The sequence below is a fragment of the Ovis aries genome, chromosome 16 (genome assembly GCF_016772045.2).
Source record: "Ovis aries strain OAR_USU_Benz2616 breed Rambouillet chromosome 16, ARS-UI_Ramb_v3.0, whole genome shotgun sequence".
NCBI lineage: Eukaryota > Metazoa > Chordata > Mammalia > Artiodactyla > Bovidae > Ovis > Ovis aries.
In genome coordinates, this window is record NC_056069.1 from 71,051,650 (window position 1) to 71,070,945 (window position 19,296).

Here is a 19,296-nt window from a genome sequence, read left to right on the forward strand (position 1 = left end):
CGGGGGCGGGGCCAGCACACGCCCCGCCCCGGCCCGCCCGCCCCCGCCCCGCCCCGCCCGCCCGCCCACGTCATGCAGCCGCCCGTCCCGCGCCTGCGCGGCCGCGCGCCCGGCCCGCTCCAGCCGCCGCGCATCCTCGCCCCGCGCCCCGCGCCCCGCGGCCCCCGCTCCGCACCCGGCCCGGCGCCCCGCGCCCCTCGCGGCGGGCGGCGCGGCCATGAGGCTCCGGGGACGCGATCCTCGCGCCGCCCCCTCCTCCAGCGCAGGGGCCGGCGACGCGCGGCGGCAGGCGCCCCCGGGGCGGAACCCCTTCGTGCACGAGCTGCGTTTGGGCGCCCTGCAGAAGGCCCAGGTGGGTGTCCGCCGGGAGCCCAGGCCGCCCCGGGCCCGGGGCCGCGCCGAGGCTCGGGGATGCGCGGCCGGAGGGGGCCGGGAGGGGGGCCTTGGGCGCGGCCCAGCTGCGCGCTCCCCGGGGCCCGCTACCGCCACCCTTCCCTGCGACCCGCAGCGCTCATCCCCCGCCGTCCGCGCCCCATCCCGGGTTCCCGCCGCCAGCGCCCGGAACCTGGCTCCGCATCCCTTTTCCCCAGGTCCCCGCACCCGGCTCGTCCCCCCTTTCCCCGATCCCTGGACCCCCCGTACCGCTTTTCCCTAGCCCCTGCATCCTGGCCTCGGAGCCACTCCCCGCTGGGTGGGCGCCGCGCGGTCCCCGGTCCGGGCGCCCACTCCCGCCGTGTGCAGGCCCCGCGCCGAACCGGAGCGGCTCCCTCTGGATGTAAGTTTGTCGCTTGATGCGCTTCGCGTGTGGGGACCTCGCTGGTCCCTGGAGTCGGTGCAGCGGCGGTGGGGGCGGACTCTAGGGTCCTGAGGTGACGGCAGAGGGGTTTTGGGGGGGTTCTGGCCTGCCCCGGTTCCAAGTTGTTCTGGGGGATCCTGGCCCTTGTCTAGGGCCTGAATCGGTTACACAAAAGCAGGTCCCGCCTGGTGAACAGTCCAGGCGCCTACTTTCCACACGCTCTGTCTGTGGGATGCTCTAGCCCTGACTGGGGGCCCCTCGGGGGCCCCCCTCTCCATCTGTCCTGCCTTCCGCTGCCCCTGACCTGGTGGGCTGCTTCTCTGCCCTGGTGGGACCCCTGAGTGGACCACGCGGACTCTGCGTGCGAGCTGTGTGTGCCTCTCGGTAGGACTGCCCACAGGCCGGCCTGTCTGTGACTCCAGAACTACCTGTGGGAGGAGCAGAGACTTCCTGGTTCTCGCGGGTGGTCTAGGCCGTGGGGAGCACACCTCTGTCTGTGACAGCTTTTTGTGGGGAGATCGGGGTTTTTAACGTGCAGAGTAATTCATCTGAAGTAATGTTAAGCGAAAAGTTCTTGAAGTCAGTCTAAGGTTGTCATTTCCCCAGATGCCTGCCTTTTTCTCTAAGTGCCAACTCAGCAGGCCTGGGCACCGGAGGCCCGGCCTGGCCCTTCTCCCTGGCGTGTGGCTGAGGTCAGGGAGGAGCAGGCGGGCCGTGTTCTCACCACCGGGCAGGGCAGGGGTCCTCTGCGCATCCCTCATCCCCAGGCAGGGTCAGGGCTGAGTCCATGTTTCTGTCCAGAGGCCTGTGGCGCCAGGCCTGACGCGGGGTGTGCGGTCACGGACTGTCCCCGTGCCAGCCCGCGAGAATGTCTTGCTTTTCGCCAGCAGCATCCTGCACAGCTTTTCCCCTTCGAGTGCTTAGCTTGCAGAGCCGACTGGCCTGTCCACGCAAGGGCAGCCTTCCTCTCGAAATCAGCACATAAACGGATCCCTCGATGTCCGAGGGAAGGGACATCGCTTCCCTTCATCCTGAGTTGGGACTGACCAGTCCGGTGCCTGTGTTTACCTGTTGGCCTTTGCTTGGGGGGAGGGACTGCCGCCTGTCTGGGGATTAATGACCCCTGGGCCCATCTGTCATTTAACAGCAGATCTAGTGAGGAGCTTAAGCATCTCTTGGGACAGGAACCAGCAAGTTGAGATCCGAGAGCTGTGACTCGTGGGCCGTGGGGCCCTCGCGTGGAGGTGGTGCTGCTTTGCAGTTGGGCGGTGGTCTCCTGTCCCCCCTGGGTTTGGGGACTTCCCACTGGAAGCCCCGGGCCGAGCGCACCCCGCAGCTCTGGTGCTTCCCCATTTCTGAGCCCCTGAACTGGTGTCACGGAGAGTTTACTTCCTGGATGACAGCCTGGTTTCCCGAACACCCTGGAACTGGGCCCCAGGGGTCACCAAGAGGGTGAGTCCAGGGACAGGCCTGTCCAGGGGGCCTGCGTGCAGCCTGATCCCCCAGAAGCGGTGGTCTTGGTCTGGCAGAGCAGCAGCGGGTACCTGGGGGCTTGTTTGGATACAGCCTTAGTTAGGGGGCCCTCGGGGAGGGGGGCAGGCACGCTCCCTGGCTGCTCACGAGGAGGAGTCTGGTTCACATCCGTGGTGTGCCCCTACAGACACACAGGCCAGGCCCCAGCCTCTCCCCTACATCTGGGTGCTCCTTGCACCCACCTTGAGCAGCCCTTCATCCAGCGCCTTCTGGGACCCCCAGGCCCTGCCTGGTGGGGTGGGGAGGATGGGTGAATGGGGAGGTGGCCTGGCCTGAAGCCCGTGTTCTTGGGGGGCTGGCGATACCGCAGCTGGGAGCGGGTGCTGGGGTCCCTCCAAGAGTGCGAGTGTCCCAGGGCAGGACCAGGCTCGGCCCCAGGCCCCCATCACCTTCTGACGGCCAGGAGCGCAGCCCTGGGCCCCGGGCAGGTGAACAGCTGGGCCGTGTCCCCGCGTCCAGGCGAGGGGCCGAGGCGCAGGCCCCGTGCTGTCCCTGGACTCCAGGCCGCGTGGGCTGGCTCCGGGCGGATGTCTGACCTGCCCGCTTTCTCCTCCAACCTGCCGGGAGCCTCCTGTGGCCAGCACGTCACCTTCCGGAAGGGTCCGCGGGGGAAGCTGAGCTGTGGTCAGTGATGGGGACTGAGAGGGGGGTCAGGGTGGCGGGCCACCGCTGCCGCCTCCCCGCGCTCTGCTGTAAATGTTTATTTGGCTGTGCCGGGTCTTGGTTGCAGCCCGTGGGATCATGTTCCCACCCGGGGATGGAACCCGGGCCCCCTGCGTGGGGAGCGTGGAATCTTGGCCTCTGGACCACCAGGGAGGTCCCGGGGCTTCTCCCGAATCACGCTCTTCTGTCCTGGGAATGCACACGTGCAGTTTTCTCTTACCCCGCTCTCATCTCTGAGCATGGAGCTGAGTACAGTCAGCCTCACTCCTCACTGATAGAGCAGGATTTTGTCCCCGAGAGCGGACCCTGCCCGCCTGTCCCCGCAGGTGCCCGGGGGTCTTAGCAGGGCCCCCACAAGCCCCTGTCACCCGGGTGGACTCTGCCCCCCGCCCCGGGGGCCGTCGCACATGGACAGAACAAGGGCCCGGGGCCCTTACCACACGGATGCAACAGGGCCCCGCCGCGCCGGGGCCATCACACATGGACAGAACAAGGGCCTGGGGGCCTCACCACACGGATGGGACGGGCCCCCACCCCGGGGCCATCACCACGCCCTCGCCCCGACGGCCAGGCGAGCGCTCTTGGGCTCCCTGCAGCCTCAGGGCGGGGCTTCCTGTGTCCCATAAGCCCCTGTCTCGGTGTGAGTTGCTCTGAAAGGAGCCCAGAGGCAGTGTGTGTCTGGAAACCCCTTGCTGAGGCGTGTGCAGCTGTGCCCCCTGAAGCCCGCCTCACCGCCCAGACGCCCACGCCGGTTCACCAGGCTGTGTTCATTCATACGCTGCTCCAGCCTGCGGACCAGTGTGTGTGTGTGTGTGTGTGTCTGTGTCTATGTGTGTATTTGTGTGTATATCTGTGTGTCTGTGTCTATGTGTGTATTTGTGTGTATATCTGTGTGTCTGTGTCTATGTGTGTATTTGTGTGTGTGTCTGTGTATGTCTGTGTGTGTGTCTGTGTGTGTGTGTCTGTGTGTGTGTCTGTGTCTGTGTGTCTGTCTATGGGTGTGTGTCTGTGTGTGTGTGTGTCTGTGTGTGTGTCTATGTATGTGTGTCTGTGTGTGTGTCTATGTGTGTGTCTGTGTCTGTGTGTGTCTGTGTGTGTATTTGTGTGTATATCTGTGTGGCTGTGTGTGTGTGTGTCTGTGTCTGTGTGTCTGTGTGTGTGTGTGTGTCTGTGTGTCTGTCTATGGGTGTGTGTCTGTGTGTCTGTGTGTGTCTGTGTGTGTATTTGTGTGTATATCTGTGTGGCTGTGTGTGTGTGTCTGTGTGTGTCTGTGTATATCTGTGTCTGTGTGTCTGTTTCTGTGTGTCTGTCTATGGGTGTGTGTCTGTGTGTGTGTGTGTCTGTGTGTGTGTCTATGTATGTGTGTCTGTGTGTGTGTCTATGTGTGTGTGTGCCTGTGTGTCTGTGTGTGTCTATGTGTGTGTCTGTGTCTGTGTGTGTCTGTGTGTGTATTTGTGTGTATATCTGTGTGTCTGTGTGTGTGTGTCTGTGTATGTCTGTGTCTGTGTGTCTGTGTGTGTCTGTTTCTGTGTGTCTGTCTATGGGTGTGTGTCTGTGTGTGTGTGTGTCTGCGTGTGTAACCGTGGCTGATCGTCCCCCTCCCTGCGATCTCAGCCTCCCACCTCTGGGCCTCCCTCCTTACGCACCGTGTGCTTTGTGGTGCTCCGCAGGGGTCTTGAGCGGGGGACGTGTCCGGCGGCCCGGGGCCTTAACAGTCCCAGAGCCAGAGGAGTGACTTTTTTTTTTAATATAAATTTATTTATTTTAATTGGAGGCTAATTACTTTACAATACTGTAGTGGTCTTGCCATACATCAACGTGAATCCGCCACGGGTGTACACGTGTGACTTCTTTTCCCTAAAAAGTTAGCTGCCACTCTAGAGTTGTTTAAACACTTTTTTCTGGACCTTCCCGTCCCCCAGGGTGGGGACACACAGCTGGACTTCACCGTGGGGGGGCTGCACGCGGGGTCCCGAGGTCCAGAGCAGGAGGATGGGCCGCCCGGCGGGCCCCAACCCCAGCCACCCTCGGATCCCAGGCTGGCAGAGCAGCCTTGGTGCCAGGACCACAGGGCGCTGACGGGCTGGGCCAGCCTTAGGTGGGGGCCTCTCCTCTGGGGGTCCTCTGCGCCCCCGGCCAGCCCTGGAGGACCACGGTCCTTGGTCCAGAGCAGGCGGCACGACCCCCCCAAGGCAGTGGGCACTTCTTCCCAGCGGGGAGCCCCTGCCGCTGCTGCGCCCACAGCCATCGGCCGGGCCCTCCCCTGGGACGCCTGCCCCCACTCCCGCCAGCTCCCTTCAGGCTGCTGGTCGGGAGCCTGCCATCACCCAGCATGGAGCGGCCACGTGGGACCCAGGGACCCCACCCCCCCATTTCCCCACTGTCCCCAGAGGAGTGACCGCCTGGCCGGGGGACAGGCTGCCCGAACACCTCTCTCCTCCCGCGCCCGTGACCAGGGCCCCAGTGTGCCCAGTGGGCGCGGCACTGCCTGCAGCCAAGGGGGCAGAGCCGGGACGTTAGGTAGGGGGGGTCTGTCTGCTACTGGGGAAGTCCCCGCCTGGAGGTCACCTGCAGCTGGAGGGGGTGTCCCACCGCTGTGATCAGAGCCAGGATGTGGTTGGGGGGAAACTCCTTGCATTTGGGGGATGGGGACAGGATGTGGGCCTGGACCTAGAAATTTGGTTCGGGGCCTCTCCAGCCTGTGGGGGTGGGGTTGAGCTTTGAGGTTCGGTGGAGGGGGCTCCTCGTATCTGAGGGCGGGTTGGTGTAGGAGGTGCCCAGCTGGGAGCCCGGCCCCCACCCCTGCCCTCCTGCTCTGGGCAGGTATTTGCTAAACAGGTGAAACCCGCAGGAAATGCTGCAGGTCTTGAACTTCGAGATTCTTTTACTCAAACCCTGCGGTAAAGGGCCCTGCGGAGCAGGCACGTCCCGCACCACCACCACCCCCAGCGTGGCCTGGCTCTGTGCGGCTCTGAGATGGGGGTGGGGGGCTGCTCCGAGCTTGTCAGGCCCCTCCTCTGCAGGCAGCCCTGCTGCTGGGCTCTTTCCGCACCCCGCTCCCCCCCCTCATTCCCACGGCTCCTGCCGTTGCTGGCCACCCGCCAGGGCACCCGCTTCAGACCGTGAAAGTGTGGAAGGCGAGTCCTTAGAGCCCCGAGGGCAGGGCTCCCGGGACATTGCCAGGGCCTCGCAGACTGGTAACCACGGCCTCCGGCCCTCAGACCCTGAGGTGCCTCAGCTCCCCCCAGTCCCCTGCTCCCGTCTCCTCAGGGAGACGATCCCTGAGGCTGCGGGACACCCAGAGCCCGAGCTTCTGACCTATCTGGGAGAAGTGCGGCCTCCTGCGTCCATTTCTGCAGGTGGGGCGCTCAGGACTGTGGACTTGCAATTCCAGGATGTCCCGGCCCGACCGGCCAGTTGCCTGGGGAAGCAGCTCAGTGGCCGCTGCGTCTCTGAGCCCCGTCTCTGGGGGACCGTCGGGCCCAGGAAGCCATCCTCCTGGGCACGGGCAATGCTGGGCTCAGGGAACCGGGCAGCCGCAGGAGGGCTCCAGCCTGGGGTTGGCTTCACTGCGAATGTCACGCCCAGAGGGGGCAGGGGCTGAGGTCACAGTCACCAGGGCCCCGGGACACAGGGGTCCTGAAAACCCAGACGAGCTGAGATTTTGTACAAAACTTGAGTAAGTTGGGAGAGCAAGGAGAAGGCCTGAGAGGTCACAGGCAGAGCCTGGAAGCCAGCCTGGTGGCCGCCCTGCCCACCCACTGGCCCACCCGCTCCTCCAGGCCCAGCCCCACGTGCCGAGCTCTCCCCTTGCTCCTCACATACTTCCTTCCATCTTTGCTTAAATCCTGCCCATTATAATTCTAGAGGCCTTTCTCAGCTGCCCTGGAGATGTGGAGTCCACGTGGCAGGCGGCTGGCTCGTGGTGGCCTGAGGGTTCACCCCCATGCAGCCTCCTGTGTCCCGAGGGCTCTGCCGGCCTCTCCGTGCCTCCAGCGCTACAGTCCCCCGGAGGGCCCCCGTGGTCCCACCAAGCTCGCCGCAGACCCTGGGGTTGTTTTTCTGACTCCTTCCCCTGTGGACTGTGGGTCTCGCTGCCCCCAGCTGCCCGCGGTGTCTGGGAACTCGGGACCTTTACGCGCTGGCCCTCTGAAACCATCATTGTGGGGGCCGTGGGCCAGAGGGGCAGGATCGGCAGATGTGAAGGTGTAACCCTCCCGTCCCCTGCCCCAGACCAGTGGCTGGGGCTGCAGAGTCTCACACTTAGGGTCTGATCCCCCAGAGAAACGTGTGATGACCAGGGCTGCCCCCCACGACCCCACCATCAGCTGCCATGTGCCAGGAGTGGTGTGTGTGGTCATCCGGAAAGTTGCTCTGTGGTTTTCTCTCCTGTGGGACAGGTTTGTAAGCTCAGTGAATTACTGAAACACACCCGTCCTGTGGAAGCCTGCAGCCTCGGCAATCCGCGCTAAGATTTGAGTTGAAAGCTCTTGAATAGAGTGACTGGGATGGTGGGGAAGTTGAGCCTGCCTGAGGGTTTGAAAGAAAAAATAGCTCTTTTGGAAAAGCTATATTTAATTTTAGACTTGAGTGGGAGCACTCAGAAGAAACAGCTTCTATACGCAGTCAACATGGGCTCTGAAAGGAGAGTTTTCCCAAGTGGAGGCACAGGTTATCCCCATAGACACACAGCAGGGAGGAAAACCCGAGGTCAGACGACACCTTAATAAGAAAAAGACGGTGAACCCGGTGTGAATTGGGCACAGGATTCACCTCAATGGCAGACCCCAGAGGAAGCCCAGATCCCAGCAAGCATAAGGTGCCCCCTCAGCCGGGGGCGGGACCGGGGCCCCGGGACCCCACCGGCGCTCCCAGTGACCCTCGCTCATGACTGGCCTTGGGCCTCTCGCCACACTCGGCGTTTTGTCCGACAGCAGAGCGGAGCCTTGTCTGCGGGTCAGATGTGCGTGTGCCGAGGCGCAGCTGACAGCCTGGGCTAGGCTGCCAGCTCTTTCTGCTTCACTTCTCCTTCCACCTGTTTGAACTGTTCGAGTTACTTGTGAGGAGGACTGCTTGTTTGCTGTTTGAAGACAGTGTATGGTTTGGACCGGAAGGCATTTTACCTTTAATAAAGGTGTCTTTGCAGATGGGGCAAGCGGAGCGGCGGCGTCTCCAGGTCGGTTTGCTGGGCTTGCACCTCACTGTTGGGTCCCCAGCCGATGCTCCCCCTTTGCCGCTGTGAACTCAGGGGCCTGGGCTGGGCAGTGCCAGCTGGTGGGACCCTGGGACCATCGCTGTCACCGTGCCTCCTCTCAGGAGAAAAGTGAGGTTAGGTAGACGTGTCGCTCTTTTCTCACTGCTGCGTCCGGCAGACGAGAGTTTCCCCGAGGCTTTGCCCACCTCCTGCCCTGCGAGGCTGGGGCGCAGCCCTGTGCTGCCCGGACGTCCGTGTTGCCTTCACGCTTTTAGCGCCCTCTGTCCACTCTAAGTCAGGAGTCTCAAAGACAGCTGGCTTTATCGTTTCTGATTTGATTTTTAATATAAAGTGAAAGTGTCGGTCTCTTAGTCGTGTCTGACTCTTTCCAGCCCGGTAGACTGTAGCCCACCAGGCTCCTCTGTCCATGGATTCTCTAGGCAAGAAGACTGGAGTGAGTCGCCATTCTCTTCTCCAGGGGATCTTCTCCACCCAAGGACTGAACCCGGGTCTCCTACATTACAGGCAGATTGTTTACCGTCTGAGCCACCAGGGAAGCCTTTTTTATTATAAGGCATCCACCGGGGAGGTACCAGGCTGGGGGAGGAGACCTGGAGCCTGAGGGTGACCGCAGCCCCGCGTGCAGGGTGGGGAGGGGGCCTGGGAGGCACCTTGGGGTGGGGGCATGCCGAGTCTGAATTTGGGGGCGGAGCTGGGAGGAAGAGGAAAGAAAGGTATTAAATATGATGCCCAAGTGTGTGTCTGAGGAGCCGGCGAGGGGTAGGGGGTCGCCTGGGATGCTGGTTTCAGCGGGTTTCCAGTGACACAGTTGATGCCTCTGGAGCCCAGGGCAGCTGGGACGGCGGTGCAGGAGCGTGGCGCCCATCAGGCCCGTGTCCTGGACGTGCGAGTGCTCGCTGGAGGTGGGTCCTGTCCTGGGCTCCGCCGGCGGCCCCTCCTCCCGGGCGGCCCCGCCTCCCCCGGGCGGCCCCTCCTCCTCCAGGTGGCCCCTCCTCCTCCAGGTGGCCCCTCATCCTCGAGGTGGCCCCTCATCCTCCAGGTGGCCCCTTCTCCCTGGCGCCCCTTCTCCCCCGGGAGGCCCCTCCTCCGGCGGGAGGCCCCGCCTCCCCGAGGCAGCCCCTCCTCCCCGGGAGTCCCCGCCCCCCGAGGCGGCCCCTCCTCCCCGCACCGCTTCTCAGACTCTGGCTTGTCTCTGACCAACTTCCCTGGCTGGCCTCGGTTTCCCTGCCCGTCGGAGCCCATGAACTGTGGGTGCTTAACCGTGAGGGTGGTCCACACTCCGCCTGCCTGGAAAAGCCACCTCTGAGCCCCGCTCCCCCTGGGGCCTGCGTGCTGGGCGGGGGCCGGGCCTGCTCGCCGTGGTGCCCTCACTGGGGTTGCCCGGCGCCTGTGTCCTGTCCTGGGGCCCTGGCCTCCTCCTGGGATTGGGGAGACCACGGGTCGGGGCGGCTTATGTCCCCCGCGCCTTGGAGCCGAGCATCCTGGCGGCAGGCTCAGTGAGCCCCCGGCCCCTGTGTGGCCTGTGTAGCCCCCCATTCATCCGGGCTCCGCCTGCTCCCCCAGGGCCCCTGGCCAGGAGGGGTTGGCGCCCTCCCTGAGTGTCCACTGAGGCCTGCCATCCTTGTGAACGCCAGTCCAGGCTGTGGAGCCACCCAGCTGGCTCGCAGAGATCGGCTCCGTTTTGTCTCTTACCCTTTCCCGCAAGTGTCACGTCGGGGGTATCCTCTGAGGCCCATGTAGCTGGTGGCTCCTCCCCGGGCTGGTCCCTGGCCTCCGTCATGCAGGTGACATTCGGTGCATCTAGCCAGGTGCCCACCCCGAGGTCTCACCTGCTGCACAAAGGCCCCAAGGTCCTCAAGCCTGGGGCTGGCTCTGAGCTGTTGCTCCGGGAGCGCCAGGAACACCTGGACCCTGGCAGCAGCCGTGGCCCCGGCTCTGCACTCGGCGTCCACAGCGAGGCCGCGTGAGCCCAGGGCTGCGTGAGCCCACGGCCGGCGTGTCTGTGGTCCACACCCGGCTCCGTGCTCGGCGTCCACAGCGAGGCCGCGTGAGCCCAGGGCTGCGTGAGCCCACGGCCGGCGTGTCTGTGGTCCACACCCAGCTCCACGCTCGGCGTCCACAGCGAGGCCGCGTGAGCCCACGGCTGGCGTGTCTGTGGTCCACACCCGGCTCCGTGCTCGGCGTCCACAGCGAGGCCGCGTGAGCCCAGGGCTGCGTGAGCCCACGGCCGGCGTGTCTGTGGTCCACACCCAGCTCCGTGCTCGGCGTCCACAGCGAGGCCGCGTGAGCCCACGGCCGGCGTGTCTGTGGTCCACACCCGGCTCCGTGCTCGGCGTCCACAGCGAGGCCGCGTGAGCCCAGGGCTGCGTGAGCCCACGGCCGGCGTGTCTGTGGTCCGCACCCGCCTGTCGGCTCGAGGACCTGACCCACCTCCCGAGAGTGGTCTGCTGTGGCCGCGGGCGGATCGAGAGCCTGGCATGTCTGCTATTTCTGTCGCGTGCTGCTCGGAACCGCTGAGAGCGGAGGGCCAGGGATGTGGGCCCAGCGCCAGCGTCTGCGGCCAGCAGGCCCGCGTGTGGGCTCACTGACGTTTTCCTCTCAAAGCGAGAGGAGTGAGTGCCTTTCCCTCCAGCCTCTTGGAGGTGCGATTCCCTTGGGATGGTGGGATCTCCCTACGAGGCCATGGCGCTGGGTGGGAAGAGGCCTTCGGGAGTCTGCCGTGCCTACGGTCAGCAAGCTGACCACTGTCTGGGGCAGTGCCGGCCCCCCCCCCGCCCCCATGCATCCTGCCCACGCTTGTCCTGTCAGAGTCCCGCGCGGCTGACTGGGGTCCCCGGGGGTGGGGGCAGGCGCTGGAGGACACAGGCCACATGGTGCCCTGGGGCCCGTCCTCCCCCAGGAGAGGGCGCAGGTCTCTGCAGAGGTCTTGTCTCTTCAGTAGCACGCAGGTGCTTCCACGCTGGTTGTGAAACACAAGGCACTTGGGCCAGCTTGCACGTGGGTGATGCCAGTGACCCTGGTGGCCTGGGGAGGGCGGGGGCGGGGGAGTGCTCGCCAGGCCGGTCTGAGCCTGGCGTCGGACTGCGGGTGCTGCCCGTGGAGCCCTCCGGACCTGTGGGCCGCACACGCTCGCTGTGAGCTGGAGAGCGTTTTCCATCCAGAATAAGCGTTGTCACTTTCACGTTCTGACCACGAGACGTTGTAAACACACAGCCAGTGTTTTTGCTTGGGCGACTGGACCGAAGCACCACAGGGGAGCGGCCCCACCCACCGCGTTCCCTTCCAGCAGTGATCTGGAAGCAGTGCCCAGATGTCACCACTGAGCCCGTAAAGATCCCGTGTACATCTGCGTCTCAAGGACAAGGACATCCAGCGGCCACCACGCGGGCTGTGTCGCCCTTGAAGGCACAGTGCGCTCCTGGGCACTGGGGGCGGGCACTGGGCTCGGCCAGCAGGTGCCCGGTTCTGGCTCTTGGCTGCGCACGCACCCACACGCACCCTCTGATCAGAGGGTTCGATTTTTCTCTCGCACTGTGTCTGGGGTGTCTGTGCTTGCTGGTGAGTCCTGTCTTCCGTGACGTCTGGAAGCTGGTGGCCTGACCTGGAACTGGAGGGCTCCCATCTCTCTCAGGCTGTCGGGCTGGTCTGGAGGGAGGGCTCTGGACGCCCATGCCAGCCCCTCGCGGGCACGTCCGCAGACACGCCCCGTCCACCCCTCGGCTGGTGCCGCAATCAGAAATGAGTCTCCTAGAGTCCAGAGACAGCCGATGAGGCCAGGATGCATACGTGTGGACGTGGCGTGTGCCTGTGTGGTCCCCCCACACGTGGACTGTTCCTGTGTGCCCGTGGCTCCATCTGCGGGCCCTGGGTCCTTGTGGGAAGCGGAGCGCCGGGCCTGGACAGATCACCAGCGGGACCCACTGTGCTGGGAACTCACGGTGAAGCGTGCTGGCTGAGAGCGGGCGGTGCGCGTACCGACTGACCTACAAGACGGACGTGCTGGGAACATGCACGCCCAAGTCTGTTCTTGTTGAGCCCATTTTGTTCTGTTTACACCAAAGCCATTTTGTATCAGGGTGTAGCTGCTTAAGAGCGTTGCTCAGGTGAACAGTGAAGGGACTCAGCCATGCGTGCACGTGAATCCGTCCTCCCCCAAACCCCGCTCCCGTCCAAGCTCGTACGTAGCACTGAGCAGAGTTCCATGTGCTGTTCAGTAGTAGGTCTTTGTTCGCTATCCGTTTTAAATACAGCGGCTTGTACGTGACATGAGGACAGTTTCTCGTGAGCAACCTGATAGTTGTGCTGAGTAGCTCAGCCCAGGGCCCTGAGTGTTGCCCTCGTGTGGCCTTCAAGAAGGGTGGCCCCACAGTCGACCTGGCACTTTTGAGGATAGTGGGCTCCTGAGGATGGCGGCGGGGTCGAGACTGGGCTGCGTCTCAGGAGGGAGGCGGGTCCCAGCTTCTCAGGAACCAGGCCCTTCTGCACCCCGTGGGCTCCGGAGGTGCCCGCCTTCATAGCCCAGCGTGCTTCCTGCCCGCCCGACCCTCCGCGGAGCCCGGGCAGGTCTGCAGCTAGGCCTCGTTCCCTCTGCGCCTGCCTGTCCTCGTCTGTCGGTCGGGGCTGTGTGGTCACTCACACGTGTCCTCCCCTGCTGGCTGCAGAGCTCAGGCACCAGGCCCATGTCTCCGGGGCACACGGAGTGGGCACAGGGTGCATTCCCCGGGGGCAGACGTGCTCACACGTCGTGTCCACGGGAGTGACCGGTGAGCCCCGTTGTGTTCAGGACGCTGTCTGCTCACTAGCCTGCACCTTCAGCAGCGGCACTTGTCGCAGCTTTGGGGCTCCCCCTCCAGGCCTGCTCATCACTCCCTGTTGGTCCAGACGCACTGGGGTGCTGCCCCCGAGCCCCTTTCAGCCTCAGTCCTCCAAGGCCTGGGGTGGGGCGTTGGCCACTGGTGTTCTTCCTGAGCCGCCTCGTTCCTCTCTGTCACCTGGAGGAGCAGCCGTCCTGGGTGTGGCTGCACCGTCCGGGTGTGCCGCTGTGCACCCGCGAGCGCTCTGAGCGTGGTGGCCCCCGCAGCTGCTGTCCACCGCCGCTGTCTGCTTGCTCTCTGACACAGGCAGCAGCTTGGGGGTCCATTTGTGGGGACACACAGGGGACTCTCCAGGGACCCAACCGTGTGCACCCTGGAGGGGCTGGCAGCCACAGGTCGTAGGCGGAGCAGGCTCGCAGCACAGTCCCTGGTGGGCCCTGGACGTTCTCCTAGACAGGCAGCCCGAGAGGCAGGGCCAGTGGCCGAGGAGGTGGGGAGAGGCGGGGCCAGACAACCTGAGAGGCGGGGCCAAACAGCCCAAGAGGCGGGGCCAATGGCTGAGGAGGCGGGGTGTCTGCCCTCTATTTCTCTGCAACAAAGTTACAAGATAATAGCAAGGCTTCAAAAAGATACAACATTTAACCTAAATTTTAACAGGAAGGAAAGGCTACATTTTAAAGCTAGTGGAGTTGAATTTAAGTACTTATAGAAAGCAGCGTTCTCCGTGTGAACTGGGGGAGATAAGGTACTCCTGAAAATAACGCTCCAGGCTCTTCCCTCAGGAAGTTAGAGCAGCAGAGGAAACGCGAGTGGAAGAGAGAGGCGCCTGTGAGATCGGAGTTCATACGGCTGAACGGCCACAGCGGACACGGGGAACAGCCTGCGCAGGTGGCTCTGTGAGCAGGCTCTGTGAGGGGCAAGTGTGTCCTCTCAGCCTGAAACGTCTTGGAAACACAAATCACGCGAACTGCACCCTGGGCGTCAGGGCAGGGTTCACGAAACTCCAGGGCTGCAGCTTCACGCAATGGCCCTGGAGGTGAATGACGGGAAATCCAGTGGGAAGAGCACCTGCCAAGGACCCCCAGAAACTTCCTCCCAGGCGAAAATGCAGACGTAACTCCAGAAGGTGGGAAATCCAGGTAAACAATTTGAAAGCATGGGAACAGCCATCATAAAGCTCCGTAGGAATTCCCCCAGCAAGGTGGGCTGGTGTCTGGGGTGATGTCTTCGCTGAGGATGGCAGGGTGGAGGCGGTGGCCAGGCTGACCTTCCAAAGCCGTGTCTACAGACAGACTCCGCGAGGCCTTCAGAGAGGTGCTTCCGAGCGCTGGAGCCAAGGCTGTGCTAGAAAAGCATGAGGCATGAGGACGGGGTGACCCAGGGATGCTGTGTGGCAACGTGCACCCCTTCGTGTCGACCCCAGAACAGGACCCTTAGAAACCCAGGGTGGGGGTCACCTTCCCGCCAACATGGTCCTGGAGTGGGACACACACCCCCTACTTAACAGGAAGCGTCCCACGACAGAGCCGGGGTCACCGTCCCTGTTCCACCTTGTGTTAAAACTGGAGGGTCGTCCGGGGGACCCCCGCCCCTGAAGGGCAGGGGAGGAGAGGCAGTTCAAAGGCACTGTGGTTACGAATGCAAGTTACCATGCTTGCTTCTGTTATGAAACAGAGCGGGGAGGTGAGGAGGTAAAATGAAAAGGCCGTTAATCTTGCAGACATTTCCTGGAAGGGCCGGCCTTGGGGAGGGCCGTGTTAATCCCTTCCTTCCTGTGACCTTCCACAGGTGGCCAGGGTTCCGCGAGTCAGGCCCTTATGTATGGGCAGAATCCTTGTAGTGAACAGAAGCAACAGGAAGCGAAGGCTAAAATAATAAAACAGTTCCCGGGGCATCGGGATTGGCTCCCGTAACAGCAGCGTGTGGAGACGGCCCACACCGGCCGCGGGCAGCATAGGCCACTGCTGGCTGCTGGGCCCCCAGAACGTGGCGTGTGTGATTGAGATGCGCTGTGTCTGGATCCCTGGACATGACAGGAGAGAGAGTAAAGCGGCTCATGAGTGCCTGCTCAGATGATGGAATTTGAGGGGTGTCGCCTTAAATTAGCTCCTTGTTGAACTGATTTCATCACCTTTGTGCTTTTAAATGTGGCTGCAAGAAAATGCAAAATGACTCACGTGGCCTGCGTTGCATTCCTGTGCCGGCCTTGATGGAGACCCCAGGGATCAGCAATCAGTCGGGCTGCGGGTCTGCAGGTGGCAGAGACCGGGGGCGGGGCGGGGGGCGGCAGTGAGCTGCTCGGACTTGGATCTCTCCCGGGCGGCAGGGGGCGGCAGTGAGCTGCTCGGACTTGGATCTCTTCCTGTCTCTTCTGTGTCCTGTGCGGGAAACCTATGTATCTCGTGTGTGTATTCTTGCAAAGCACCAAAACCTGCACCCATTGGTCATGAGGCTCTGAGCGTCTTGAGTCTTTGCATCACTCCGCCCCTCCCCATTTTCTAATCAGCGCCCCCTGAGATCAGGTTCATCACAAAACTCACTGGTCCTGAGCATCCCCCTCCCCCCACCATGTGGAACCAGAGCGTCTTTCGTGCAGAAGTGCTGGACCTCCCGCGCCGCTGCCGGTCCACTCGGCCCTCCCTGACTCGGCCTCCGCTGACCCCGTGGGTCCACCCTCACCAGCCCCCGCAGACTTGTGGCTGTCCCCCTCTCCTGCAGGGCCTCCCCTCCCCACAAGCCCCAGCCAGCCTTCCCTGTGTCCTCTGGACCAGACCTGTGACTTTGGACGCCTCATCCCTGCTGGGCCCTCCTCCCGGCCCTGACTTCCTGGGGCTGGGAAGCCCTCGGGTCCCCCTCTCCTTGCGGTCCAAGCCCAGTCCTGGCGGCTCTGTGCCTCCCGTGGCAGGAAAGTGTGCCCATGCGGGGGCACTGAGAGCAGGGGGCTCCGATGGGCCGTCTGCCGGGAGTGGGCGGGGCTGTGCTGCGAGTGGGCGGGGCTGTCTGCCGGGAGTGGGCGGGGCTGTCTGCTGGGAGTGGGCAGGCTGCCTACTGGGGTGCTGGGAGTGGGCAGGGCGCCGTCCACCAGGAGAGACCCCCCCATCTCCAGGTCGTTCCCTCGGCGGCTGCAGGAGGCACCTCGGCAGCTCCAGGAAGGGGTTGGGCAGCTGGGGCAGGGCGGGCCTGGCGTGAGGAGCCTGGGGGACAGCCCCCGAGTGACCGTGCCCTGTCCGCAGGTGGCCGTCCTGACGCTGACGCTCTTCCCTGTCCGGCTGCTGGCTGTCGTCCTCATGATGCTGCTCGCCTGGCCCTTGGCGCTTGTGTCTTCGCTGGGACCCGCCGGGCAGGAACCGGAGCAGCCGCCGGCTTTGTGGCGGAGGTGAGTCCGCGTCTGCGGAGGCTCCGGGGTAGTGGGGGGTGTCCCAGGGCCGCTTCTCCGAGGCTCCGTTCTCTTCCCTGTCCCTGGCACAAGCCCCCTTGCCCCTCGCACCCCTGCAGCCCCTGCTGCTGTCCTACCCTGAGGCTCCTTCCAGGGCTCCGCGAGCCGCCTGACCGCTGTGCTGGGTGCTGAGCGCAGGCTCCCGCGTGTTTCCCTGCCCCCAGCCCTCGAGGCCCTGTGTCAGCCTGCTGCCCCGGTCTGCTCTCTGTTTTTACACCATGGACGGTGATAAACCGTGGCTTCACGTCGGTGGACGTGTAAACGGAGCTTAACTAAAGCTCCCACAGGGATCCGGCGAAACCAGATGAAGTCACAGCCCTTTCTTGTGTTAAGTACCTGGCGCTGTTCCTTAGCTCTCTTTGCTGGGCTTCCCTGGTGCTTCCCCACCTGCATTGCCCAAGCCGCAGGTTGGATCCCAGGGTCGGGAAGATTCCCTGGAGGAGGAAATGGCAACCCACTCCAGTATTCTTGCCTGGAGAATCCCACGGACAGAGGAGCCTGGTGGCTGCGGTCCGTGGGGTCACAAAGAGTCGGACTTAGCGCACACGTGCAGAAGCTATCCTTTACCTCTTTGCTGTTAGTGAAGGGAAGCGTTGAGCCAGTGGAAGGATTTTCCTGGGCATTTTCAGTGTCTTAAAAGATACTGTTCCTGCCCTAAAACCAGGGCACTCAATCTGCTTTGTCCACATCTCTGATCCATCCTGAGGGCCCTGGGATGGTTTATTCAAAACAGAAATGTCATGAGTTTAGTTCGGTTTTATCATTAACTAATAATAAAAATGTTACTAGTTTAGACGAGCCAACAGCCCAAACGTGCTGCCACCTGTTCTGTGAAGCAGGTTTTATTGGGATGCAGCGCTGCCCATTCATCTGTGCACCAGCCCGGGCCGCTGCTGTGCACTGAGGGTTCCTGTGGCCGAGGCCAAGGGCCCCACGGCCTCAGCTGCCTGCCGCCCCGCTTCCAAGGTCTACAGACCAGCTCAAGGCGCTCCTCTCTCCCGCTGTCTGAGGGCGCCCTCAGAGGCTGCGAAACTGGCGTGCCTCCTGGGCCGTGGTTCTCCGCTGCCCACGCGCCGTGCTGGGAGCAGCAGTTACCACGTGCAGGCAGAGATGGCCGGCTACGAGGCCAGGGTTTCCTGAGCCGTGGCTGAGCGCTGCACCTGGGGGACCCCTTACCCCTCACAGTATTTCTCGTCCACAGACCGTCCCCAGCCTCTGGTGAACCGTGGGCATTCTTCCTCCCTCTGAACCGGGGGCAGGCGTGGCTGGCTCCACGGATGTGCCCCAGCACAGCTGGGTCACGGAGCCTGCTGGTGTCACGGAGTCTCTCCAGAACGGGTGATCGGGTCTGTGAGTGAGCGAGCGGGAGGGGACGAGGGCGAACCAGAGGGGACGAGGGCGAACCAGAGGGGACGAGGGCGAACCAGAGGGCACGAGGGCGAACCAGAGGGCACGAGGGCGAACCAGAGGGGACGAGGGCGAACCAGAGGGGACGAGGGCGAACCAGAGGGGACGAGGGAACCGGGCTTTCTAATCTCTTTGGAAATCATAATTTATCTTGAGAGGTTTTTTTAACTAAAATACGAGGGAGGAGGGAGTGAAAGTCGCTCAGTCGTGTCCGACTCTTTGCAGCCCCGTGGTCTCTACAGTCCATGGAACTCTCCAGGCCAGGATACTGGAGTGGGTAGCCTTTCCCTTCTCCAGGGGATCTTCCCAACCCAGGGATGGAAGCCAGGTGAATTTGGTACCAAATATATAATCAAGGAAAATAAATCCAGGCCAAAAAGGAATCTGAATTTCAGTTTCTCTGGATTAAGAACCCTCAGAAAGCAGAGATTTTGTAGTTTTTACCCAGAAGGAGTGATTTGATAAAAGCGTCTTATTCCCTGTTCCCTCCCTCTGCTCGGGCTGGGCTCCTCACCCTCCTGTTCTCACCAGTGAGGGAGGAAAGCCCGCACAGCCTCCGAGTCTGTCTTCACGCAGGTGACTCGGGGCTCCTTGGGTTTCCGTGTTCCGACTCCCTGCGGCTTTTCTTGTCTGCAGTGATGCACTTGACCTCATCGGGTGACAAGCGGACCACAGCAAAGTTTAGTTCCAGCAGCCCACTTCACAGAAGCATCGCGCGTGGTGTGTGCGTGTGTGAGTGAGCGAGAGAGAGGGAGAGACGGGCACACGACGGTCCCACGTGCGCAGACACGGGGCAGTCTCACGGGAGGTCTGGGTGTTCATGTCCACAGAGACTCATTCCACGCGCGTGCGTGTGTGTGCATGAGTGTGCACAGATGCGTGTGTGTGTGTGTGTGCCTGTGCACGCACGCATGTGTTGGTGTCCTGGCGTGTACCCCAGCAGCACGCACACCCACCTTGCGTGGCTCTGCCGTGGCCTCCGTCGCCCAGGGGAGGAGTCAGCCTGTCGGGGTCAGAGCCCAGCCCTGAGGGGCGCCGAGCGGGCAGCGGGTCGGGGGCCCCGGCCGGGCGAGGGTGGCGGTCGGGGTCACCGTGGGCTTCCCTCACACGTGACTTTTCTTGAAGTCACCCCATGTCCGCCTGCTGTGTGAAGCCTGACCCTTACTTCCTGTATTGTGTTTTTCCGTTTTATGGAATTTCCAATTTTATGTTGCCTTTTACGAACAGAACGATGAGCCCTGAGCGTAGCCTCAAAATTCTCTGTCCCCGAGGTCCCGCAGCCACGGCCTGGGGGTCGCTGTCCCCCGGGGCCTGGGGCCCTGACCCCGACCGGTGTGCGTCCCTCCGCTGCTGCTGTCTCGGCCGTGGTCTGCGTTTCCTGGGCCTGTTTGCTTTTTCCTTTTGTTTTTCATCCAAGATTTTCTGGAATGTT

General features: G+C 63.0%; 1 protein-coding gene across 2 annotated transcripts in view; it reads left to right on the plus strand.

Moving 5' to 3' along the window:
- The first annotated feature begins 72 nt into the window (after window positions 1-72).
- Window positions 73-19,296, plus strand: part of LPCAT1 (lysophosphatidylcholine acyltransferase 1) — a 38,422-nt gene continuing 19,198 nt past the window's right edge. For both annotated transcript variants that reach the window (XM_027980187.3, XM_027980188.3), the window contains exons 1-2: window positions 73-352; window positions 16,255-16,397. In XM_027980187.3, the coding sequence (XP_027835988.1) occupies window positions 218-352; window positions 16,255-16,397 (278 nt within the window). In that variant the 5' untranslated portion in view covers window positions 73-217. The remainder of the gene's footprint in view (window positions 353-16,254; window positions 16,398-19,296) is intronic.